This window comes from Mesoplodon mirus (genome assembly GCF_964341445.2).
Source record: "Mesoplodon mirus genome assembly, chromosome: 18".
Taxonomy (NCBI): domain Eukaryota; kingdom Metazoa; phylum Chordata; class Mammalia; order Artiodactyla; family Ziphiidae; genus Mesoplodon; species Mesoplodon mirus.
The window spans coordinates 8,453,648-8,477,497 of record NC_138994.1 but is presented as its reverse complement, the minus strand read 5'-3'; the positions used below and the strand labels follow the sequence as shown (position 1 = coordinate 8,477,497).

General features: G+C 37.8%; 1 protein-coding gene across 1 annotated transcript in view; it reads left to right on the top strand.

The window, feature by feature from the left end:
- Positions 1 to 23,850, top strand: part of NSF (N-ethylmaleimide sensitive factor, vesicle fusing ATPase) — a 160,973-nt gene that overhangs the window by 122,333 nt on the left and 14,790 nt on the right. The window contains exons 16-17 of the mRNA XM_082603461.1: positions 8,865 to 8,931; positions 11,165 to 11,244. Coding sequence (XP_082459587.1) covers positions 8,865 to 8,931; positions 11,165 to 11,244 — 147 coding nt within the window. The remainder of the gene's footprint in view (positions 1 to 8,864; positions 8,932 to 11,164; positions 11,245 to 23,850) is intronic.

Here is a 23,850-nt window from a genome sequence, read left to right as displayed (position 1 = left end):
TCCCACCATTGTTCTCTTCCCTTCTTTTTTTTTAGTGTGAAGATGGAAAGAAGATTTTTTTTTCAAAGCACAAATAATTTATAATTCTTTATCATTAGGGAGAAGACATTTCTTTCCTTTTAAGTGCTTCCCTCCCACCCCCAAAATGTAGCTTTTCCCAATTTCAAAAATAATTTAGAAAATGCAGAAAAGGATACAGAAGAAAATAAAGTCCTTATTTGTCCTTCTATTTTCTTCTCCTCAGATACACATACACACACACATATATTGGGGGTCACGTTGGACATACTGTTTTAAACCTGGTTCTTTCACTTAATATGAAATTTTTTCATTGTCATTAAAATGTATCTCAATATTATGTTAAATTAATAGCTGTATAATATCCATTTAAACATTGCTTTTTTGTTGAACATTTATGTTGTTTCCAGGTTTTTTCACAGTTATAAACAATATTCTGTAGAACTTCCAATCACTGCCCCCATTTTCTTATTACATTTTTCTGAGAGTAGCATCCTGATTTACTGGCTGAGAATTTGGACTTAGGTTTCAAATAGACCTGAATTTGAACCCCAGCTCCACTGCTCTTACCAGCTCTTATATTCACTTAACATATAAGCCTCTGTTTTCTTATCTACCAAATGAAGATAATATTAATAGCTGCCTCATTGGGTTGTTATGAGAATTAAATGAGATGGTGATTTATGTACGGTATCACATAGTGCCTTGGGATATAATATGTGCTCAATAAAGTATAGTGGTTGTTTTTACTTATCATTATTATTGCACATTACATTTCTGGTTATTTCTTTAGGATAAATTCTCAGAATTGAGATTGCTAAGGTAAAAATATTAATGGTTTTCAAATTTTTAATAAGTATTGCTATTAAAACTTATGTTAAAATACTAACGTTTATAAAGCCCACCTCTTAAGAAAGTTGTGCTAATTTTCACTTGCAGCCCCATCATATAAGAATGTCAGTTTCCTTGGGCTCTTGCCCGAACTTGATGTTGTTAAAATATTTTTTGCAGAAACTAACATAACATTGTAAAGCAATTATACTCCAATAAAGATGTTAAAAAATATATATATATTTTTTGCAAATTTGATAGGTAAAAGATTGACATTAAAATCATTTATTCACCTACGTTTTAATGACTAGATGCTCAGTTTTAAAGATTTTTCAAAATGTTTTGCAATGGCAATAGTTTGTGAAACTCAGAAATATTATAACACATTAATTTTTCTTAAAGAGAGGTGGTCTGAATACTTAAGTCATAGAATATCTTTATATACCATTTTATTACTTAAACCAAGAGATGAGTTTTTGTTAGTAGAGAGGGCCATTAGGCTTGCTTTAATGAGTAAGATTTAATTGCAACTAAGGTATTCTTATTCACATACAGATGGTGCTAAAATATATGAAAGTAGTTTATTCTCAATTAATTTAAAATTCACCTTGTACTTCTCTTAATCTGCTTAATAAATCCTTTCTCCATAGATAAACTCCTCAATACTAGCAAAGTCTGAAGTATTATCATTACATTCTGGGGGGGATACTATGTGTTCCATTAAGATATTTGAAGTGTTCACAGATCTTTCTCTTCTCCCCCATCTTATTTTTGTTTCCTCAACTTTATTCTGTTTAAAAATTTTAATTCCTTTATCCATTTTTGCATCTATACTTAAAAAAAAACCTATTTTACTAGTTCTATTAATGGCATTAAATGAACAAAAAAACAAAGCAGTAGAATTTGATTTTAACTAATTACCTAATGTTGGTGCTTTCTGAGTATACAATCTGTACAGAGGTGAAATAGAACAATCCGATGTGACTACATTGTTTGAACAATATTAAGTAGAAAATTAGTGGTTTATAAAACTATACCCATTAATAGCATAATATAGTCTTGTTTTTAAAAGGACTGAAAATTAATGGAAGAAATTTTCCTTTCCACTAGCTTTGCAAGAAAGAAATAATCTTCTTTGAATATCCTCCTGTAGATCCCGCTGCAAATTGTAGTCTGCACAGAACAGAATCATGGTGCCTAATCCTCCTCTTTTCATGGTTTAGTCCATACAAAGAGCAGAGCTGGAAATTGGATCTTTTGACAGCAGTTACTAAGCAACAGAATTTGGATGTTTTTGGTTAACATCCTAATATATCATGTAGCTGATTTGTTGAAGATTGTGCATGCATTAACTGAGAGATGTGGACACCCCGGAAGTGACTACAGGTCCCTGTACTGCTGGGGGATGAGCACTTGTTGTTTTTGTTTAATACACTCTGTTGTTTTTTTTTAATACACTCTGTCTTTTGACGTTTGTATCTGTTTGGTACACAAAGGAAGGTGGTGTAGCTCTATGGTGGAATTTAACTTTCGGATCTTGTGACTTTTTATATTATTAAAAATACCCCACTCTGTCGCTCATGTCATGTGAAAATTTAAGAATTTTTCCTGAAAAGCAGGGATAAATAAGGGATTTTAAGGTCATTCCAGGAAGCTTGGGTGCTTTGCCAAAAGTTTAGGTCCACTTCCTGAGGCAGTTTCATTAGAAGACAACTAATGTTTGCTTGGTCTGCTCCCAAGTTATTTTTAGAAACTAGAGATTATTACTGATAGCACCAATTTGAATTTGCTCATTTACATTTTTATGTGCTACCAAATATGATGAGAGTATTCTTTCAACTAATTGCTGACAGATTTACTACTTTAGGGATTTTCTAAGTCGTCAAATTCCTACTGTCATCAGATTTCTACTAACTAGGTACTTGATGCCAGGCACTTCTGAACTGAGATGAGCTCTTTCAGCCCCCAAAGAACCTGAACATTTGGCTTCACGTACCTCAGAGTGCTAAAGAGGTTATGGAAAATGGAGGACAGAGTCTACTGAGAACCCGCTTTGCTGTGGTTTGTGACTCTGAAAGGCTGGGATTAACATGGAGCTAATGCTGGCATGTTCCCATTTGTATTCGTGTGGACTCCAGCGTCTGCAGCTGCTGCCCCTCCCCTGCACACAGGTGGCTCCCAGCTTGTCTGAAGATTCCAGGAGCAGGCTCTGTGCCTTGAGAGCTTGCTGTGTCCTTGAGGACCATAACAGACCTGCCCCTAAACCCTTGGCAGCAGGAGCCCCACACCTCCTCTCACAGGGCCTCCAGCATGCCCTTGCTACAGTCCCAGGCCCCACACATTCCACGCTGTCTCTCACGACGCACTACACCTGCCTTTGCACGCAAGAGCGGAGGCACCAGAGTTTAATGATGACAACCTCATTATGTCCACAGCTAGAGGTAGACTATGGAACTCGGTTTTCTAGAGACGTTCTTCATCTTCTAGAATAGACCTCTCATTTTTTCCCTGTTGACTGTTGACACTCTTTTCCACATTTTTCCTTTCTTCCGTTCTTCCCATTCTGTTTCTTTAGCCTTCTCTTTCAGACTTCTCACCTGACTCTAAGAATATGTCTATTCTGCTCATTTTACCTGCTCTACAGGAAACTCCCTGATAACTAGGATGACCACACACTCCAATTTGCTGTGTGCAATCATGGTTTTTACCTGTTGTTCCAGCATGATTATTAACAACTCCCACCTTTCAAGTGTCCTGCTTTGCACGATAACTTCTATGATCCCCTTCTGATAACCTCTTCAGCAAGAAAAGACTTGAGCATCATACTTTCATCTTACTAAAGGAAAGGATCAGAATTTAAGTTAATTTTTTAAAGAGTCTGTAAGATACCACTATTAGCCCCAGCTTCAGCCCACCTGGCTAAATGTTGTTTGGGCATTTGGTCTGGAGCAGGCACTGTGTATTTGCTGTGTGCTGTTACTGACGGCAAGTTTGGTACTTTAGTTGTTGCATTCGAGCTGCGGCAGTTTGTACAATTTTACTTTTCTTTCATCTTTCCTTCGTGTACCTCTCCTCCTTTTTGGGCTTATCTACCTAAAGTTATGGTAGAACTTCCCAGCTCAGTATGTAAATATCTCACTTAGATTTTAGTCTGGCAGCTAATTGCATAAATTTGCCAGCGGAATCTGAGTATCTCCTTATTTAGCATTGGGCCAGGAAGCCAAGAATGGAAGAGGCTGAGGAGACTAAGCAGAAACATGGATTCAGGGGAAGAGTGATGACCTTATATTACGCTCGTGACTACATAAGGAAAAGAACGTGTGTGTAAGAAGTGAAAGGTGTGTGTGTGTGTATTTAAATTAAAGCAGAGTTAACTGAAACTGGTCAGATTACAACTGGAATTGCATAGCGTTTGTCATGGTTAGTATGTTGTTAAGAGAGTTTGCCGTGAGTACTCCTATCCCCATGGTAGTAATTAGTACATTAAGAGCTGTCTGTAAAAAAGCTACATTAAAGACTGCTGTAGGTATTTTTCTTCTAAAATGTTATAGGTAACCCATGTGGTCAGCTGTGAAGTGATTTGTAATGCTTTGTGAATCACAGTATCTGAGGTAAGTTAGTGAGACTGCATACGAATTTATCATCAGTTTAGACCCCAGCAGGGTCCTGAATAAGGTTCCTGTAGCCCTGTAAGCTCTGTAAGCTTTAAGAAGGGAGAAGGGCTGATTCAGGGAAAGTGTAAAACTAATGCAAGTAGCCAGTCCATGATGTCTTGGGCCCCTGTGGCTTTAATCCACGATATTACAGCCTGTCAGACAGAATGATATGCTTGCATCAGAGCCCTTAGTAGAATTCTGAACAAATGTTTTAAAGAGCCAAGCATTTTTTTCAGTGACTTGTTAAAATCACCTGAGTTTGCAGGAGACCACATTGGCTGCTATATGGTCCAGTTTTCAAAAAAGAGCGAAGAACCACAGTGGAACTGCTTCTAAACTTTTGCATCGTCTCTTCCATTTCTCTTCTGCTTCTTCTCTCACCCACCGCTCCCCATACACACAGCACCGACGCTGACACCCCTTCATTTTAATTCTTGTTGACTGTATGTTAGTTCCTGCAGCGCTCCTAAACTTTCTCATCTCTGTGCCTCCTAATAATCAGTACACTCTGCTTAGAACACTTTCTTTCCTGTTTTTTACTGCACTGTTCATCCTTCAGGTCTCAGCTTAAATGTCACTTCCTAAATTTAGGAGACCATCGTTGACTCCATAAGCTCTTATCAGTAACAATAGGCTAAGTTATGCTGCGATAATGAACAACCCTGAAAATCTCAGGCGCTTAACACAACAAAGTTTATTTCTTGCCCACATTACATGTCCGTCATGACTCAGAGGGGAAGCTCTGCCAGAGTTTCTCAGAGACTCAAGCTAATAGGTAATAGAGACTCCATCTCACCTGCGATTCCATGATAGCCGAGGCAGGACAAAGGAAGTATGATGAATCAAGCAGTGGCTCTTAAAGCTCCTTTCAGAAAGTGATATACTCTGTACTCACATTTTATTACCTGAAGCAAACCCCATAATCATCCCTAACTTAAGAGGGGGTAAGGAAGTACAATCCTACCATGTGCCAGAAAGAGAACCAGGATGTGTAGGGTATCCCCAAGGACTAGCACAGCTCCCGTGCTGTGTACCAGCACATCATCTTGTGTTTCCTCTAACGTCGTGATGCCATGCTTTACCGTAGTTACATGTGACCTTACTCCTTACGCTTTCCGTTGCCTTCATTAGCGCTTGACACATAATAGGAATTCAAAAACATTTGTTGAATGAATGAATAGAACAGCACTTCAAGATTCAGTCCTTAGCTCTTTATTCTTCTACTTCTACCATTTCTCCTTGAAGATCACATGCCTCTCTCATGGTTTCAGCAATCACTGCCCTGAGGGTGATGTCCCTACCCTGACTTCAGTCCTACATCTCCAACTACTTACTTGGTATTTCTACTTGAATTTAATGCATAAATTTAAATGTATTCCTTCAGTAAATATTTATCGATTACTTTCTGAGAAGGCATTATATGAAGTGATGTGGATACAGAGATCAATACAATAGTACTTGCCTTCACAGGGCTTAAAATCTAGTGTAATATAGGGAAGAATACAATGAATCCGTTAATATATATACAATATACAAAATGCTATACCAAAGGAGAAGAGAAACAAGTGACTTATGGCAAGATGGAATTAGAACTTGTGTTGTTTCAACCATTGAATCCATTGAGCAAATATTATTACTAAATACTCTTCTATGCTGGGTACTGAGGATAACATGATTAAAGTTCTTTTTGACCTCACAGTCCAGTGAGGAGACAGGTAGCTAAGGATGAAAGGGTAGGTGAGATTTTGATACAATGTGGGAGGGTGACTGAGGGGTATGGGGGATGGTGCAAAGGAAAGCAACAGAGGCATTCTTTCACGCATGCATACAGCAAACATTTATTAGGCACCAATGAGACATCACACCGTGAAAACATAATACTGAGGAAGACAATTCCTACCTTAAAGAATATACAAAAAAAAAAAAAATATATGTATATATATATATATATATATACACACACAGTATGTTGGGGAGGAACTTACCATCTAGATTGTCAACATGAGTTATTATTTTGCTTCTGTTTTTGTTGTTTTTGCATCTCTGAGGGTGACTTTTGAGCATAGAAAAGACCATGTGTAGCTAATTTGAGGTCTAAAAAATTAAAATTCAACATATTAAAATTATATAATTTAAAATCTAGTTTTTCAACACAAAAGAAAACTTAAACTTTAAAAAGGTCCACCTCTGGGGCTTCCCTGGTGGCGCAGTGGTTAAGAATCCGCCTGTCAGTGCAGGGGACACGGGTTCGATCCCTGGCCCAGGAAGATCCCACATGACGGGGAGTAACTAAGCCCGTGTGCCACAACTACTGAACCTGCGTTCTAGAGCCTGCGCGCCACAACTACTGAAGCCCACGAGCCTAGAGCCCATGCTCTGCAACAAGAAGCCATGACAATGAGAAACCCGCGCAATGCAATGAAGAGTAGCCCCCCACTCGCTGCAACTAGAGAAAGCCCGCGCACAGCAACGCAGACCCAATACAGCCAGAAATAAAAACAAATAATTAAAATAAATAAATACATAAATAAATAAAAATAAATTAAGTTCACTTTTATTCTATTTGTAAGTCTAGTAAAAGGTAGTTCAAAAAGAGACTTTTATAACTTAAATTTCTTTAAACATTTTAAACAATATTTACACATTTAAAACATTTTATTTTCTCTATGATGTACTTCAATTGTTTAACAAACAAAACATTCTAAATTTCAAAGTAAATCTATAAGTACATTTACTTAGTAATAAATTAAAACTAATAATATAATTATGGTGAATCTCAGATTACCATTACCACTTGTAGGGCTATTAAAGTTATATTTTACCTTCCAGCATAAAAGTTTATCAAAATTAATTATTCAACTGCATATTTTAAATTGAACTAGCAAGGCTAATCTATTAATCTAACATGGTAAGTTAATTGTTACAAATAGTTTAAAGACCAACTATTCACAGATTGTCTTTAAACTTAGTATGAAAAAGATTAATATTTGAGGTTTAATTTACTTTATTTCTATACCTAATTCTTAATCTTTTATAGTTAAAAGATACCCAGTAAGGAATATTGTGCTACTACAAACAAACTTGGGAGAGGTGTGGTTACCATCTTGGTGCACTGGGGTTACTTATCAATCAGATTGGGCTGGGATACAGGAATTAATTCTTACAGATGACACCAGTGGGATTCACTGAGCCCCAGTTATGGTCACTGGAACAGGAATGCACAACATTTACAAAAAGGCTAGTCTCAAGGCCTTGAGCACGTACATTCAATTTATACATAAATTAATTCTTCTCTCTGGCTTGAAATTGCTACATCCTTGCCAGCATATAACAGCTTCCTTCGCTGTTTGCTTAATTTGCATTTCTTTGGTTATCTTAAGATAATGTTCTATTATCTTTTGTCTAGTTCTAACGATGCATCTATCTGATCCTTTATACCAGCTTTAATTCTTTTGTAAACACTTTGGTTGCTGTGGTCTGATTTGAGTTGACAGAATTCTCTGCTTTCTGTGTTATTCCTGTTTGACAGGCCACAATTCTTACAGATAATAAAATGATATTCAGTTCTACCCTGCACATCCCTGTGGCTCCATCTAGCTCTTGAGTCATAACACTGAAGTCCTGCTTCTGACATAGATAGGAGAGACCATTATGATAAACTTGATGGATTTGTCAGTTGATTAAATCCAGCTGTTCCTCAGCACACCCCAGTGTGACACATCCAGCTCTTAGAGCTGAAAGCAGCATTACCCTGCCCTTGCTCAGCCATGATTCAGCTGTGACATCTTGGGCAAGTCATTTAACTGCTTTGGGCCTCAGTTTCCTCACTTTTAAATTGTAAGAACTCTTGGGCTTCCCTAGTGGGGCAGTGGTTAAGAATCCGCCGGCCAATGCAGGGGACACAGTTTCTATCCCTGATCCAGGAAGATCCTACATGCTGCGGAGCAACTAAGCCCGTGTGCCACAACTACTGAGACTGCACTCTAGAGCCCCCGAGCCACAACTACTGTAGCCTGCGTGCCTAGAGCCCGTGCTCCACAGCAACAAAAGTCATCGCAATGAGAAGCCCACGCACCTCAACGAAGAGTAGCCCTTGCTCACCACAACTAGAGAAAGCCCACACACAGCAACAAAGACCCAACACAGCCAAAAATAAATAAATAAATAAATTTTTAAAAATTGTAAGAACCTTCAAGTTCTGAAGTTCTATTAAATTCTAGTTTTGTGTAGTCAGAAATATTGGGTGTTTTACTGTGTTTTGTTTGAGCATTGGTCAAGAATTAGCTAAATTTTATCTCCTTGGAAATTGACATAATTATGGAAGGCAGTGAGATAATAAATGGTTTTGCTTTCTTCTAGATCTTTGATGATGCATATAAATCCCAGCTCAGTTGTGTGGTTGTGGATGACATTGAGAGACTGCTTGGTGAGTCATAACTTTTGCCATCGTACTATCCTTGCCACATTACAGCTAATGTCTCACAAATTACAAGAGAAAAATACAGGTGTTTATAATCCATAGGGCAATAGAAATACCTTTCTTTGTCTAATAAAGAAATATAACACTATCTCTTATATCTGAAGTCAACAGTGGAATTCATGTTAAATATGCCTTATGACCATAACTACATTATAAACTGCTTTCCTATAAGGGCCCATGTCTCATATTATTTTGTATCTTCCACAGAGTTCCCTGCCCATAATAAATGATTAGTAATTTTCGTTGATGGATACATTTGCTGTATACTATTTCTGAGCTGCCTGTAGCTCAGGGATTCCATTTGTGAACTTTGACAGAACTAAGGAAAGAAGGGTTTAGGGTTGGAGTGAAATCTACAGGTTAGCTGTAACACTTGGGGCAGAAGCTGTAAGCTCTTTGTACATCAGTTTCTGCTCACATGAAAAAGAGACTGTATTCTCTTCCTTCCTTATCCCACAGAGTAATCGTAAAGACAAAAATGAGATAATATTGTGAAAGTTAGAAACATTCTGAAAGTTAAAAGTGCTCTATAGTAATTTTTAAAAATACCTATTAAACATCTCCTATGTTTAAGTGCACTCCTGCAGAATACAAAGATGAGTAAAACAGTCCCTGTACTCAGCTCATAAGATGTACTCTACAAATAAATGCCAGAACAGTGTTATTACTCTTAACATTTTATTTCATTGCAAAAAATAGATAAATCTGGAATAAATTCATTGTAACAATGGCTCAGGATGCTATAATAAACTTGATTGAAATAGAACCTACCTGGTAACTTAATAAATATCTGAAACTACTGCCAACACCTGGTTAACTAACCCCTTCTTCATTAAGGGGTCCATAATGGTGTAGTAATGATTTCACATTAACTGTTCTTCCTACATTTTTCCCATGATTTTCAGACTTGTGTTACGTCCTCTATTACTTCTTTATTTTCCTGTTTCCTAAGGCAATGTTTATTCCAAAGCAAAGCAGGTATATCTATGAGGTCTTCTTAAATCAATAGTTTTATCTAGTGACCTGGGTTTTGGGTCTGCTATTTTTGATACACTTCAGCTCAGTTTCTGGGATTATTTCTTTAAAAGCTTTTAGGCACATACTCATAGCTCTGTGTAAAGTCCTTTATCTAAACACAATTGAGATGTGTGGTCATAGCAACAGTACTATGTCAGGAATGTGTGCCCTCTGAGTATATTTTCACTTGTATGAATAGTTATTATCCGTACTTATTTGTTCATTTATTCAGTAAGCATTTGCTGAGCCCTTACCACTGTGCTAGAATTATTAGGGTTTCAGAAAAATAAGTAGTAAGATGCTGTCATTATGACATACATTGGCAAAAATTAATACAAAGTAGAATGTGCCATGTGTTCTGGATATTCAGAAAGGGGAGGATCACTTTTGACTTCAGAGGGCTGATGCCTGAAGGCAGCTCTAAGCACAGGGCAAGGGTGCATGTGCAACATGCAGAGAAAGCAAAGGGGGTGGCATTTGTGTCGAATCTTGAAGGATGGGTAGAAGTTTTAACAGGTAGAAAGTTATTTGAGAAGTTCACTGTTCTTCACCATCTGTGGACCAATCTTAGTGGCTTTACCATCATTTCAGTTGTATTGAAGTACCTTACTTACATTATTATTACTTGCCATTTCCCCTCTACCCATTTTCTAGTATCATGTTTTGTTGCCTGTGTACTCACTGTATTACCATGGTGTGCAGTAACTTGGAAATGTTTAGTAAATACTCCTGGGGATTTTTTTTTCCTCTTTAAAAAAAAAAAACTGTCTCTGAATATCAGACAGAGATGTCTACATGAACTCAAAATGGATATTTAGATGCTTTTTAAAAAATTTACAGATAAGGGTTCTTATGTATTATTTTAAGCATTTAAGTTATTGTAGATATTTTGTCTTGTTATCGTTAGTTGCATGACAGTTATTTAGGACTGTGTTTACTCTTTTTTTTTGAATTTTATTTTATCTTATTTTTATACAGCAGGTTCTTATTGATTATCAATTTTATACATATTGGTGTATATATGTCAATCCCAATCTCCCAGTTCATCCCACCACCACCACCCCGCAGGATTGTGTTTACTCTTTATGCAGAAAAATCAGGATGTTTGGAATATGTGCATATGTATATCAAATCCCTAAACATAGCAATGTTTCTCTTCCAGATTATGTCCCTATTGGCCCTCGATTTTCTAATCTGGTATTACAGGCTCTTCTTGTGTTACTGAAAAAGGCACCTCCTCAGGTAAAAATAATATAAGGAACATTTTCACAGAGTTTCTCCAGTAAATTATACGACAGTGCACTCTCTAAATAAGCAGATTATCATAAACATATAAAATTTTCTTGTTGAAGAGATTTTGAAAGGTTGTCTGGTCTGGCCTTCTGCCTTAAGGTAAATGATTTTCTTAATCACTTTTCTTAATCAGAGAAATTTTCTGTTCTTTTTCTGAAGATCTCAAAATCCCAGTTTCAGTTAGTATTGTGTTGCTTTATAAGTTCACCACCATATTACACATCCCTACATCCCTCCATTTCCCATGAGAGATATTAATACATGATATTAATGTAGAAGGGATTAAACACATGTTCCCATTTGTTTTGTTTTTCATTTCATAAGTTTTCCTAAAAATTTGTATTTGGGGTAATTTACATCCTGTAGGGAGTTTTGTTTTGTTTTTAGTTTTTACAGATGAGCTTGAGTTATTTTTCTTGTGTCATGTGGCACTTTTGAAGAGTGAGTTTATAGCCAGAACCTTGGTTCATGTGGTTGTAGTTTTTACTCATGTTGCTGTAGGAGACTGGTGATTTTGATAGGTTAACACATTTAAACTAACCTATGAGGGTTGGTTAAATATGTTAATTATGTAGAGGCTGCCAGAGCATGTTTGGCAATCACATAAGACATGAATTCTCTTGGTTGATTCTGCATGTTGTAACCTTGAAGAAATGCTAATCAAAGGCAGATACAAAGGGGTGAAGCACTAACTTAAAAAACATCTTAATGTCTGTATGGGAATCTCATATTTGAAGTTCGAGATATAAACTAAGCTGTATGGAAAATATTTAGTGTTAAGCTGGTGAATCTAATATTTAATTTAACAGTTAAAATTATATGTGTGTATGTGTTAGACCTAAAGGTAAAGGACTTGTCTTGACTTTCTAGGGTTTTTTTTCCCTAAACTAGTGAAAAGAAACATACAACAACCTTGAAAATTTACTACATATTTGCACAGTGAAAGGATTTTTTTAAATCATTTTTCTGTAAACTGTTATTCCCAGGAGTTGGAGTTTTAGCTTATATTGAAGCTGAAATTAGAGAAGTGAGAATTTCTTTCTTTTCTGATTCCTTCAAAAAATATGTATATAGTTATAAAGCAGAAAGTAACACACCATTGTAAAGCAATTATATTCCAATAAAGATGTTAAAAAATTTTTTAATGTATATAGATATATCTAAAGTTTCTAGAATAAAAATAACCCCAATAAATAAATTGTAAAACTATATATATCACACACACAAAAAAATCCTTTTTATGAAATCAGCATTTAAAAAATTATAAGATTAGGAGACTTTTCCCAGGTATTAAAATTTACTTCTTATAATATTCAGGTTTTTAGCTAAAAATAATTTATGCTACAAGCCATTTGAGAGAAGAAAGAATAATTTTTCAATGGTACTTTTTTTTTTTTTTTTTTTTTGTGGTATGCGGGCCTCTCACTGTTGTGGCCTCTCCCGTTGCGGAGCACAGGCTCCGGACGCGCAGGCTCAGCAGCCATGGCTCACGGGCCCAGCCGCTCCGCGGCATATGGGATCCTCCCAGACCGGGGCACGAACCCGCATTCCCTGCATCGGCAGGCGGACTCTCAACCACTGCGCCACCAGGGAGGCCCCAATGGTACTTTTTAAACTGCTATCCCTTTACATTGTTAAATACTATACACATGGATTTAAACAGACATCCCCTGAGAATTATTTGTAATCCAAAATAGATACTAATAGAAATAAATAGAACATATTGACAAATGACTTGCAAAATCTTGAATAAAGACTTAGGAATAACTTTTTGTTTTATAAAAATAATTGTTAACACCCTTGAGGAAAGGAACATTATCTCATGCTTTTAAATCTTACAGCATCTCGCACTGAGGTTTATACAGATAGGCTTCATGAATAACTTATTCAAATATATATATATGTACACACACACATATATATAAACTTTTAAATATTTTTTGAGTGTCCCCTCATTTTGGTGGGATTGAGTATTTAGTATTGCTCTAGTTTATATTTGGCAAGATATGACTAAAGTGAAAACATTCAAAAATAAGCAAAGTTCAAATGGCCAGTAAGCACACAAAAAGATACTCAGCATCATTAGCCATCAGGGAAATGCAAATCAAAGCCACAGTGAGATATCACTTTATATCAACTAGGATTACCATAATCAAAAAGTCAGATAATAACAAGTATTGACATGCATATGGAGAAATTAGAATCCTTATACACTGCTGGTGGGAATAGGTAAATTGTGCAGCCTTTGAAAAACAGTCTAGCACTCAAAAAGTTAAAGATAGTGTTACCATATGACCCAGCAATTCTATTTCTAGGTATATACCCCAAAGAAATGAAAGTATATATCCACACAAAAGCTTGTACATGAATACTCATAGCAACATTATTCATAATAGCCAAAAAGTGGAAACAACCCAAATGTTCATCAAGTAAAATAAACTATGGTATATACATACAATGGTGTATTATTTGGCATTTAAAAGAAATGAAGTACTAATACATGCTATAACATGGATGAACCTTGAAAACATGCTAAACAAAAGAAGCCAGTCACAAACAACTACATATTGTATGATTCCATTTATATGAAATGTCCAGAACTGGCAAATCTATAGAGACAGAAAACAGATCGGTGGTTGCCTAGGACTGGAGGGATGGATAGGGAGAATGAGAGGTGACTGATAATGGGTACGGGGTTTCTTTGGGGGATGATGAATACGCTCTAAAATTGATTCCAGTGATGGTTGCACATATCCGTGCTATCTACTGAAAACCATTGAATTGTACACTTTAAGTCAGTGAACCGTGTGTTATATGAGTTACATCTTAATAAAATGGTTACAATAGATAGATACATAGATAGATAGTGTCAGAAGCTTAAATGACGAAAGGAGAATTCCATGCAGAGCTAGAGGTAAGGAGTGAGCATACAACATACATGGCCCAGCTTGGAAGAAATCTTAGAAACAGGAGTTGAATCCTTAAAAAAGGGCTGTGGAATGAATTTCTCTAAGGATTGGAACGGAAGGATATAGGAGCAATTAAGAAGTAGAAGATAGATCTGGTTGCCTTAGTGATTGGAAATGGTGGGGATTCTCTTTTAAGAGAATACCAGCCTGTCCTTAATCAGAATTTGGTGACTCTGACCTGGACTGCTAGATGACCTGCTGTATAAGTGAATCAGTGGCAGAAGAAAGTAACGTTTAAAATATTTCTAGTTGGCATATATTTAACAAAATAAAAATATGCTCTCTCTGTACCACCTTGCTTTTTTAAATTAGTTTGTATTCTCTCAGGACAATAAGGGAAAATTTTTCAGGCTGATCCAGTGTCAAGACTATTTGTCATTCTAAAGTAGAAGCATTCACTTTACCAAACCATTATCAGGTAGGTTTTTCAGATGTTTTCAATTAAATATTAAATGTATATGAATCTGAATGTTGTAGAGATGCATAGACTGGTGGAAAGCTATTAGTTTATCACTGTCAAGAAAACAGAAAAGTTGTAGGCATTTTTCTTTCAAAAGAGGAACTGTACATGCATACAATACAGTAATCATATCAGTCACAGAATCCTTAATTTTGCATTTGTTGTAATTCAGCTTTCACATAGAAAAATTGTATGTGCATGTGTGCACATGCTCAAATAAAAGAATCCCTTCAGGGGTACTATGTTGTTATGTATCAAGATATTCTTTTTTTCTACTTCTCCCCCTCCCCCATCTCCCCTCCCTCATTGTAAATTGGCTTATTAAAACTGGCTCACAAGCCTTCCTTTTTTCCCTTTGTGATTGCTTTGGTCTTGGATTTTCAGCGTAGGACTAAAAATTCAAGTCAGATTTCAGTTACTAGGATAATTTTCTTTGAATTTAAAATTTTTCCAAGTAAATGCATAGATTTTTAATGAACCCAGTATTCAGTGGATTTGCTTTAAATTTAGCTGGAGAGTTAATTTCATGATTGATTTATTAGCCCTTTGAAAGTATAAAAAGTGGTATCTGTAGTTCATGAAGACTGAAAAACATCATCACATTTTGTTTAGCATCTTTTTAAAACCAATTAAAAGCTTTTCTAAAATGGATTGAACAGGAGAAAATAAAACATGTTCCCTAAGTCTTTATTTCAATCAAGTTTCCCTGTGTTCTGCAGGAGAAGAGATCGAGGGGGGATAGAAAAATTGAAAAGGGCTGTCCCAGCAGGGAGCCACGCCGCAGAAAAGGGCTGCTCTGAGAACTCAGCAGCAGTAGCTAAGAAAGCTCCCAGCCTGCTTCATCTACATGCAGAGTCACACAAGGCATGGGGGTGCTCACCATCACCACAGAGGTTTCACATGTGCTTCCCTGCTGATTCTTGTGAAAAGCTAACAATTGGCTTGGAGGGTAAAAGACCACTGCAGTTCACCCTCCCTGAGCTGGACGTACAATTTGTCCAGTGTTAGGAAATGTCCGGCTTAGCAGTGAGAGGCTTGAAGACACCCCTCCTTCCAGTGAGATTCCTAAAGCCGTCTCTTTTGCTTGATGACACTGGGGCTCTTTTCAAGCTTTGCAGATTTATGGAAGTCGAAGGGAATGTGCCTTTCAGGATCAGGAGGATGAAAGCCTTAGTCTTCGTGTCGAGGAAGAGGCGGTAGAAACGCAGTAAGGCCAGGTAAATCTTCCTGCAAACTGCAGCACCAGCGGCTTTATGAGTTTCCTCATAGGTCTCTTCTGGCACCTTCTTTTTTTCTCTTTTTGGGAGACAAAGTGCCTGAAAAGGAACTCCTCAGCTGTAAAATGACATGACTTCCAGTTTCCTCAACAAGTGTGAGAGTAGCTAAGCCCATTAACCTGACTGCTTTAATGTTTACCTGACACTTTTGCAAATCCGTTTGGAAGACCTCATCCATATGTACCAGAATAACCTTGTAACGAATGGAGAACCACTCCTTCTTCACTTCAGTGCTTCCCAGCCTTTTTCATATCATGGCATGTAGAAAATGATAACATCTGATGATGTACTTGGGTAAGTGGATGAGGCCATTCACAGCTGGCCAGAGATGCAGCCACGCCAAGTGCCACCCAGCCTTCCCAAGGGCTGACAAGAATTGATATCTTAGAACACTTATAATTCATTTGCAGCATGCCAGCTGGAAAACTCTTTGGAAACTGTAAACTTTTACAAAAGAAGATCACTCCAAATTAATAGCAATATTACTGAAGTAGAACTTGGACCTGACAGTTGTTAGAATTTTAGCTGAAAAATAAAGTTGTTGAAAAAAATTACTTCCTTACTGCTCTGGCACTTAGGAATATTACCTGATAAGAAAGAAGTAGGGCTTAGAGCTGGGAAGGGTATAACTAACAGTAAGACTGTTAGTAAACTCCTGATGGGAACTCAGGCAGACATATTTGTTTCTCCATGGATTTAATTTAAGATCACCAGTCTCTCTACAAGATTGCTTTTTCTGTAATCCTTACATGACATCTCAGTGCAATCTTACTTTGGATATGTTATTAGGGGTCTTGGTGATATTAAGCAACTCTTCAGTCTTTAGGTTGCTTTAGCAAAATAAGCAAATAATGGAAGAGACTCCAAATCAAACAGGCCTAAACATGAATACCTCTCTGTCTATCTGTTCAAAATTAACTCTGGCTAATGACTACAATATGACTCAAGAAGATATATAACCACTTTAAGAGAGAGGTTTAGTAATTTTGCCAGACACATTAATTGTAATCACTGATGTGGTGACTTCTGCATTGGACTTCTTTATAAAAAATCTGTGTGATGATTGACTGTTTAGTAGCCCAGTTTTCTCATTTATTAAGTCAGTGACGTTAGATGGCTACTATAGTTTAAAAATTTCTCTAAAAGTGTACTTTACTTACTAGGTTATCTCAGAAAGTTCTATGTAAATTGAATATATATATATATATATATATATAGAGAGAGAGAGAGAGAGAGAGAGAGAACAATTTCAAGTTCATCAAAAAACAGTGAAAGACCTTTTTTTTTTCTTAGATTCCATATATATGTGTTAGCATATGGTATTTGTTTTTCTCTTTCTGACTTACTTCACTCTGTATGACAGGCTCTAGGTCCATCCACCTCACTACAAATAACTCAATTTCGTTTCTTTTTATGGCTGAGTAATATTCCATTGTATATATGTACCACATCTTCTTTATCCATTCATCTGTTGATGGACACTTAGGGGTAAGACGGGAATAAAGACACAGACCTACTAGAGAATGGACTTGAGGATATGGGGAGGGGAAGGGTAAGCTGTGACAAAGTGAGAGAGTGGCATGGACATATATATACTACCAAATGTAAAATAGATAGCTAGTGGGAAGCAGCCGCATAGCACAGGGAGATCAGCTCGGTGGTTTGTGACCACCTAGAGGGGTGGGATAGGGAGGGTGGGAGGGAGGGAGACACAAGAGGGAAGAGATATGGGAACATATGTATACGTATAACTGATTCACTTTGTTATAAAGCAGAAACTAACACACCATTGTAAAGCAATTATACTCCAATAAAGATGTTAAAAAAAAGAAAACAGTGAAAGAAATTTGGTGAGTCCTTTCATAAAACATTGCTGCAGATATCTGCTAAATAAAACCATGTTTTCTGGGGCTTCCCTGGTGGCACAGTGGTTGAGAGTCCGTCTGCCGATGCAGGGGACACGGGTTTGTGCCCCGGTCCGGAAACATCCCACATGCCGCGGAGCGGCTGGGCCCGTGAGCCATGGCCACTGAGCCTGCGCATCCGGAGCCTGTGCTCCGCAGCGGGAGAGGCCACAACAATGAGAGGCCTGCGTACCGCAAAAAAATAAATAAATAAATAAAAATTAAAAAATAAATAAATAAAACCATGTTTTCAAAATAGGGTTTTTTGTTTTGTTTTTCATTAGGGCACATATAAAATACGTATTAATTAATGCAAAAAATTATAAGATAGATAAGACACCATTTTCAGGTAACTCAAAATTAAATATCTAAATTTTAATCATAGAAAAATGCTAATGGTGCTGAGACAAAATATTCTCTCACTGTCTTAAATATATTCCTGTGACTTGACATCAGCATTAGAAAGGTGTCGATTTATACCATCATAATGTTCCATGGGGCCATGAATCTAGTCATGAGTATCCTCTCTGCACAGCTTACTCATTGTATATTGGACTTGGAGTCAGAAAACCTGAGTTTGAGTCTTAGCACAGCCATCTGGCATTTTAGTCTTGAACTAGTCCCTTAATACCTTTGTGTCTATTTCTTCATCTGTAAAATGATAATTCCTCCTTACCTACCACAGTGACGGCCAACTCACATAACTAAGTTCTGTGTAAACCTGCGGGCTGCACAGATGTAAGGTATTAATGCCTTATTGTGAAAAGCGTAGAGTTACTGAGAAGTAGGAGTATGCTGTTGTCCACAGAGAATGTCATTTGTAAAGAATCAGTTTATAAAGTCCTATCCTTAAAAAAGGATGAATGTTTCTCTTGCGTGATTTGAATGTTCCCATTGCTTGGAGCCTAAGGGCTGACATCTAAGATTCTGTTTCTTCTCGTTTTCTTAATGTTTCAGAGTTCTTAGCGGTTTAGTGTTTTATTTAGGCTGTTGTATAGAACTAGAAACATATTTCCCAGCTGTTGTTGTTTTAAGAAAAGAGGTGCCTTTAGATAGTCCACAGAACCTCTTTAGCATGTAAGATAGGAAAACTAAAGAATGTAACTGTATATAGCAAATTTCCATGGAAAGTGAGTTCAGAGTTTCAAGTTGGAATGCCCAGGTTCAACTTCTCTCATTTGCAATACTGGAAAAAGAAGTAAAGGCACCCTGCTTCCCCACCGCCCATTCACTGAAATTTAGAAGCTTCCTGAGTCCTAAGACAAATACTCTGGTCTGGGGATTGGAGATCCCTATTATAAAAGGGAGAATGAAGGTATTTCAGAGTTCAACAGCGTGAGTAGAGAGAGAGCCAGGGCTTCTGGCCATTGTGGGATCCCAAGTACACTACCCATTACACTTGTCCTTAGCCTCCAGGGACTGGGCCCCCTTCCTTTTTCCCTGTAGCTACCTGTTGCTTGTGACTAAAGTTCACCTCTTTTTCTAATCCAAGGTGGAACAGAATAGCATTTCACAGCTTCTCTTCTACCTACCTGTCCCCAAAACAAATACACAGATCTTTGAAGATCCATAAGGGTTTATACTATACGGCATAACAACTATTGGGTGAGAAGAACCAATAAGGGGAACCTTACAAAGGGTCCAGAACAATCTGTCAATATTCCTGATAGTTACTGGAATGTAGATGGAACAAGGCCTTGATCTTTTCACGTCACAGCTTGGTCTGTAACCATGTTTTCATCTTGACAGTCCTGCTTACCTCTCACATTGGGAAATGGCAAATGTCAAGAGTGCTTTTCACAAGCAAAGCTCCAGACAATCTGCCTAGACCCTCCCTTCCCTTCTTTCTCTTTCTCTCTTCCTTTCCTTCCTTCCTCCCTCTCTCCCCCCTCCCCTCCCTTCCTTTCTCCTCTTCCTTCCTTCCTCCCTTCCTCCCTTCCTTCCTTCCTCTCTTCTTCTCTTCCCCTCTCTCTCTTTCTTTGCAGACCTATTTAGGCTACATAGATGATGATATTTGTTGAATGGATATCTTGAAGATGGTGAGTCTACGTGTAGAACTGGCATTGGCAGTGTAAATAAGAGCTCAGGAGTTAGAAGACTTGAATTCAGTCACTTAATTTCTGAGCCTCAATTTTCTCATTGTAAAACGGGAACAGTAGTAATATTTAACTAATATTTAGATCGTGAGAATTAAATAAGATAAATGTTGATGATAGTTCTTTGTAAACTGCAAATCACAGCTCAATGGTTAGTTTATTATTCACTTTAAAGAAAACTCTGACTCTGTCTTTCCTCACACAAAAAATACATAAAACCAACAAAGTCACCAACCCATATCAAAGGAGCTAGGCTCCAGGTGGCTGCTGCGGAAGAAGCCAGCCCTAGAAATGTCAGCAGGAGTGACAGCTTCCTTTCTCTCTAGCTGCCAGCCATCGGGCTCCTCCTGCAGACCGTGCTGGGGCCAGCCCTGGAGCAGGTGGAAGAAGGGTGCCAGTTCCCCAAGTAAGGAGTAATAATGGGAAGGGAGGACAGGGAGAAATACCAGCCAGAGCAGGGAGATGAAAGCTTGGTGGCCGCCCCGCTAGTGATCCATCATCTATAGAAAGTGGGCCCATGTCAGAAACTGCCTGCCTAAGGATCAGATCACCTTCCGCTTAATCCTCAGTTATTCTCTAAGTGTGATTTCAGTTATGAAGAAAAAAGGACTGGAGGAAATATGCCAAAATTGTTTTCTGTGATTGCCTCCAAATTTTGAAAAAAAAGTTTGAGCTCATCCTCCCAATATTTTAATGCATTTATTATTCTGTTAGTTGATGTTCATTTTAAAATGTACAAAAGAATTTTTAAAAAGAATGAAGAGAAAAACAAAAAGGAAGTTCTATTATTTCTCCATCTTAAAGACAACTGCTCTTAGATGGTATATCGTAGGTGGGTTTTTCTGCTTTATTATTTCTTAAATTTTATACATTTTCTACAATAAGCATTTGTTACTTTATAATCAGGAAAAATAAAAACTTAATGTGTATACAGTTGTTTTTATTTTTAACTCAGCAGTGTAACTGTCAAAATTCCAGTCCTTTGCAACTAAGTTGCTGCTTGACTAACAACAGTTAAATGAATCTACCTTTGTATCTAAGCTTGTCTGTATGCAATATATTTTGTTAGCCTTGTTTTTTCTTTAAGCCTGATTTAATTTAAGGTCTGGTCTGTAAGATACTCTGTGGTCCTGCGAGTAAAGGTGTGTATGTCAGTGTCTCCTGACTCTCACGGTTGTCCTTGGACACCCACCTGGCATTCCGCTCAGTGCTGTGCTTCCAGGCTGAACTTAACGATGGTTGGATGCCAATGTGACCAAGGTTGACCAGGATAGATGGTGACAGTTCTACTAAGCTTCATGGAAAGGAGATGAGAAGTTTCTTTCTATCCAAAACTATTTCTTTTGAAATGCAAGTTTGAAATATTTCTTTAGGGAATATATGCTTTTATTAGGATGTACATTTCATAAACTTTTGTTCTGTACTATAGAAATAACAAAGATGAATAAGACATGCTACCTGCCCTCAAAGAGCTCATAATCCAGGACCACCTATTCAGCTGTGCAGTTTGGGCATGAGCTGTGCACAAGGTCAACTGGCAAGTGGGGGTTAACATCCAGCCCACACTCCAGTCACCCTGGGAGCCGTGTACCCTGACGTGGGCTGTAAGTGCCCAGCTGAGTAGGGTTGCCACATTTAGTAGATGAGGATATAGGATGCCAAGTTAAATCTGAATCTCAGAAAGACACCAGATAACCTTTTAGTGTAAGCATATCCCATGCATTGTTTGGGACATACTTAACACTCAGGGCTTTATCTGGCAACCCTAGCCTGAGGAAGAGGAAAAAGGGTGCCTTTTTACTTATACAAGGTGCTGGGGCTTTAGGAGATGGGGACAAGGGTGGCTACATATACCTAGATGACTGCTTTTTTCTAATTCATCCACCTAGGAGGGGTATTTTTTTTTTTTTCTTATTTGTATGCAGGCCAACTGGTGTCCCTGACACAATCCAGTGAGGGAGAAAGATGTGTAAACATGATGATGTAAATAGTTAAGTTTTATAACTTATGTGGGTTCCAGTGGACTATGGAGGAAAGTATGGTCCATTTTACCCGAGAAAAGCTGCAAATATTTCACAAATAGTAGTTCTTGATCCTGGTCTTGAAAGATGAGTAAAAGGGAGATTGATCAGGACCGTTATGCTGTGCCGAGGAATTCCAGCTCCGCAGCAGTGGGCAGAGATGGTGATGGATATGCCTGCGCCAGAACTAGCACATTTTTATTATTTACATACTAACTGATACTTGGGAATTTAAGGATACGTTTTGTGTACAGTTACTTATCTTAGGCTTCACGTGGCATATTCAGTTTCACTGGAGGGAAGAGTAGGAATTAGTAAGAAATCAAAGGCTTCATTCTTCCGAAATGACTGAAGCTTAACCTCTTTAAATATCAATTGCTGTTACACTTTAGCCTTTTTTAAAAGGAAAGAAATGCTACATACATCTGTGGTGTCTGAAGCAAAGTATTATAAACACTACGTCAGTGAATAAGGATCTTCATTACAAACCATAATCACGTGGCGATTATGCAAGAACTGTTGGAATGTAGAGGGCTCGGCCCTGGGAGTCATTAAGTAGGCCCAGTGTGCCCTGTTTTTTTGAGTTTGTTGTACTTTTTCTTGTTTTTAATGGTTTTGCTATCAGCTTTTACTTGAGGAATTCAAGTGAGTTGTGTCAGTCTGCCTGCCTCGGACAATTCCCCCTCGTCTAATTTGCTGCTTCTTGTCAGCTGTGAGCTAAGAAAGGCAACCTCCAGGACCCTTGAGTTGTCTGTAAAGTGAGAGCAGCTAGGCTCTGATGAGAGCCGGGGGAGCTTCCTGCCAGCAGGGCCATGTCGTGAATTCCGTGGGTCCCTTTCTTCATAAAGAAAATGTTAAACTTTTATTTTCCAACTGTTGGTATTTAAAACATTTTCCCCAACCTGAAAGTTCTTTTATTTTTCTTCTGATTTTAGAAGAAATTAGAATATTTTTGTGGGCCCTTGCCCCTGTGCCCGCTGTGCCCAGTGGATAAGCTGGTACTACCTGTGAGTAGTCACTTGAACCTGATTTATTGTGTTTTTTCAGTTCTAGAAGTTAGAGAATTCTGCATATATCTTGGTTCTTGGCTATGTTCTAGATAGTTGACATTGTTCAGTAAATTGGCCTCCAGATAAATGAGGTGTTTTTACTGGGCACATTGAATCTATGCTCGGAGAGGGTGGAGCCTGAAGGAGCAAACTGGGTTGTGTAGGGTTAAAGGAGGGCAGAATGTGGAGAGAAGGCAAGTTCTGAAATATCTTGAACATGAGGGATAATTGCGAACTGGTAGAAAACTCTGGAAAGCATTTTAATAAAGAGGAATGCTATGGATAAAAATCACAGAGGTAGAAGTTAAATGAGAAAGAAGAAGAAAATTGACCTGATTAGAGCACAGGGGTCATTTTAGGGCATCTCAAGCTAAAAGCGGAGGGAAAGTCTACTGTGGGTGCCAGGTGGAAGAGTTTGGATTTGCTGATGAATCCGTGATCCTCTTAGTTAAGTTTCTAATGAGAGAGCACCTACAAAACTGGACACTAAGAATACCGTACATCAGTACGTCTTTATTTTCTTAATTTATTTAACCTTTTCTCCTAAGAGCTCAGAGGTCGTAATTTCTAGGTGATATATCTATCTAACTCATAATTAAGAGATCAGCCATTGCTGATATAAGTTAAAAATTACACAAATAAGAATGGACAGCAAAGCATAGTGGGAATATCAGTGATGCCTGACCTCTGGTTTCAGCTCCCTCCCTGGATGTAAAATCTTGCCCCCGTTTCTCACCTACAAAATAGCCAGGAGAGGAGAGGGAGGAGGAGAGAACTAG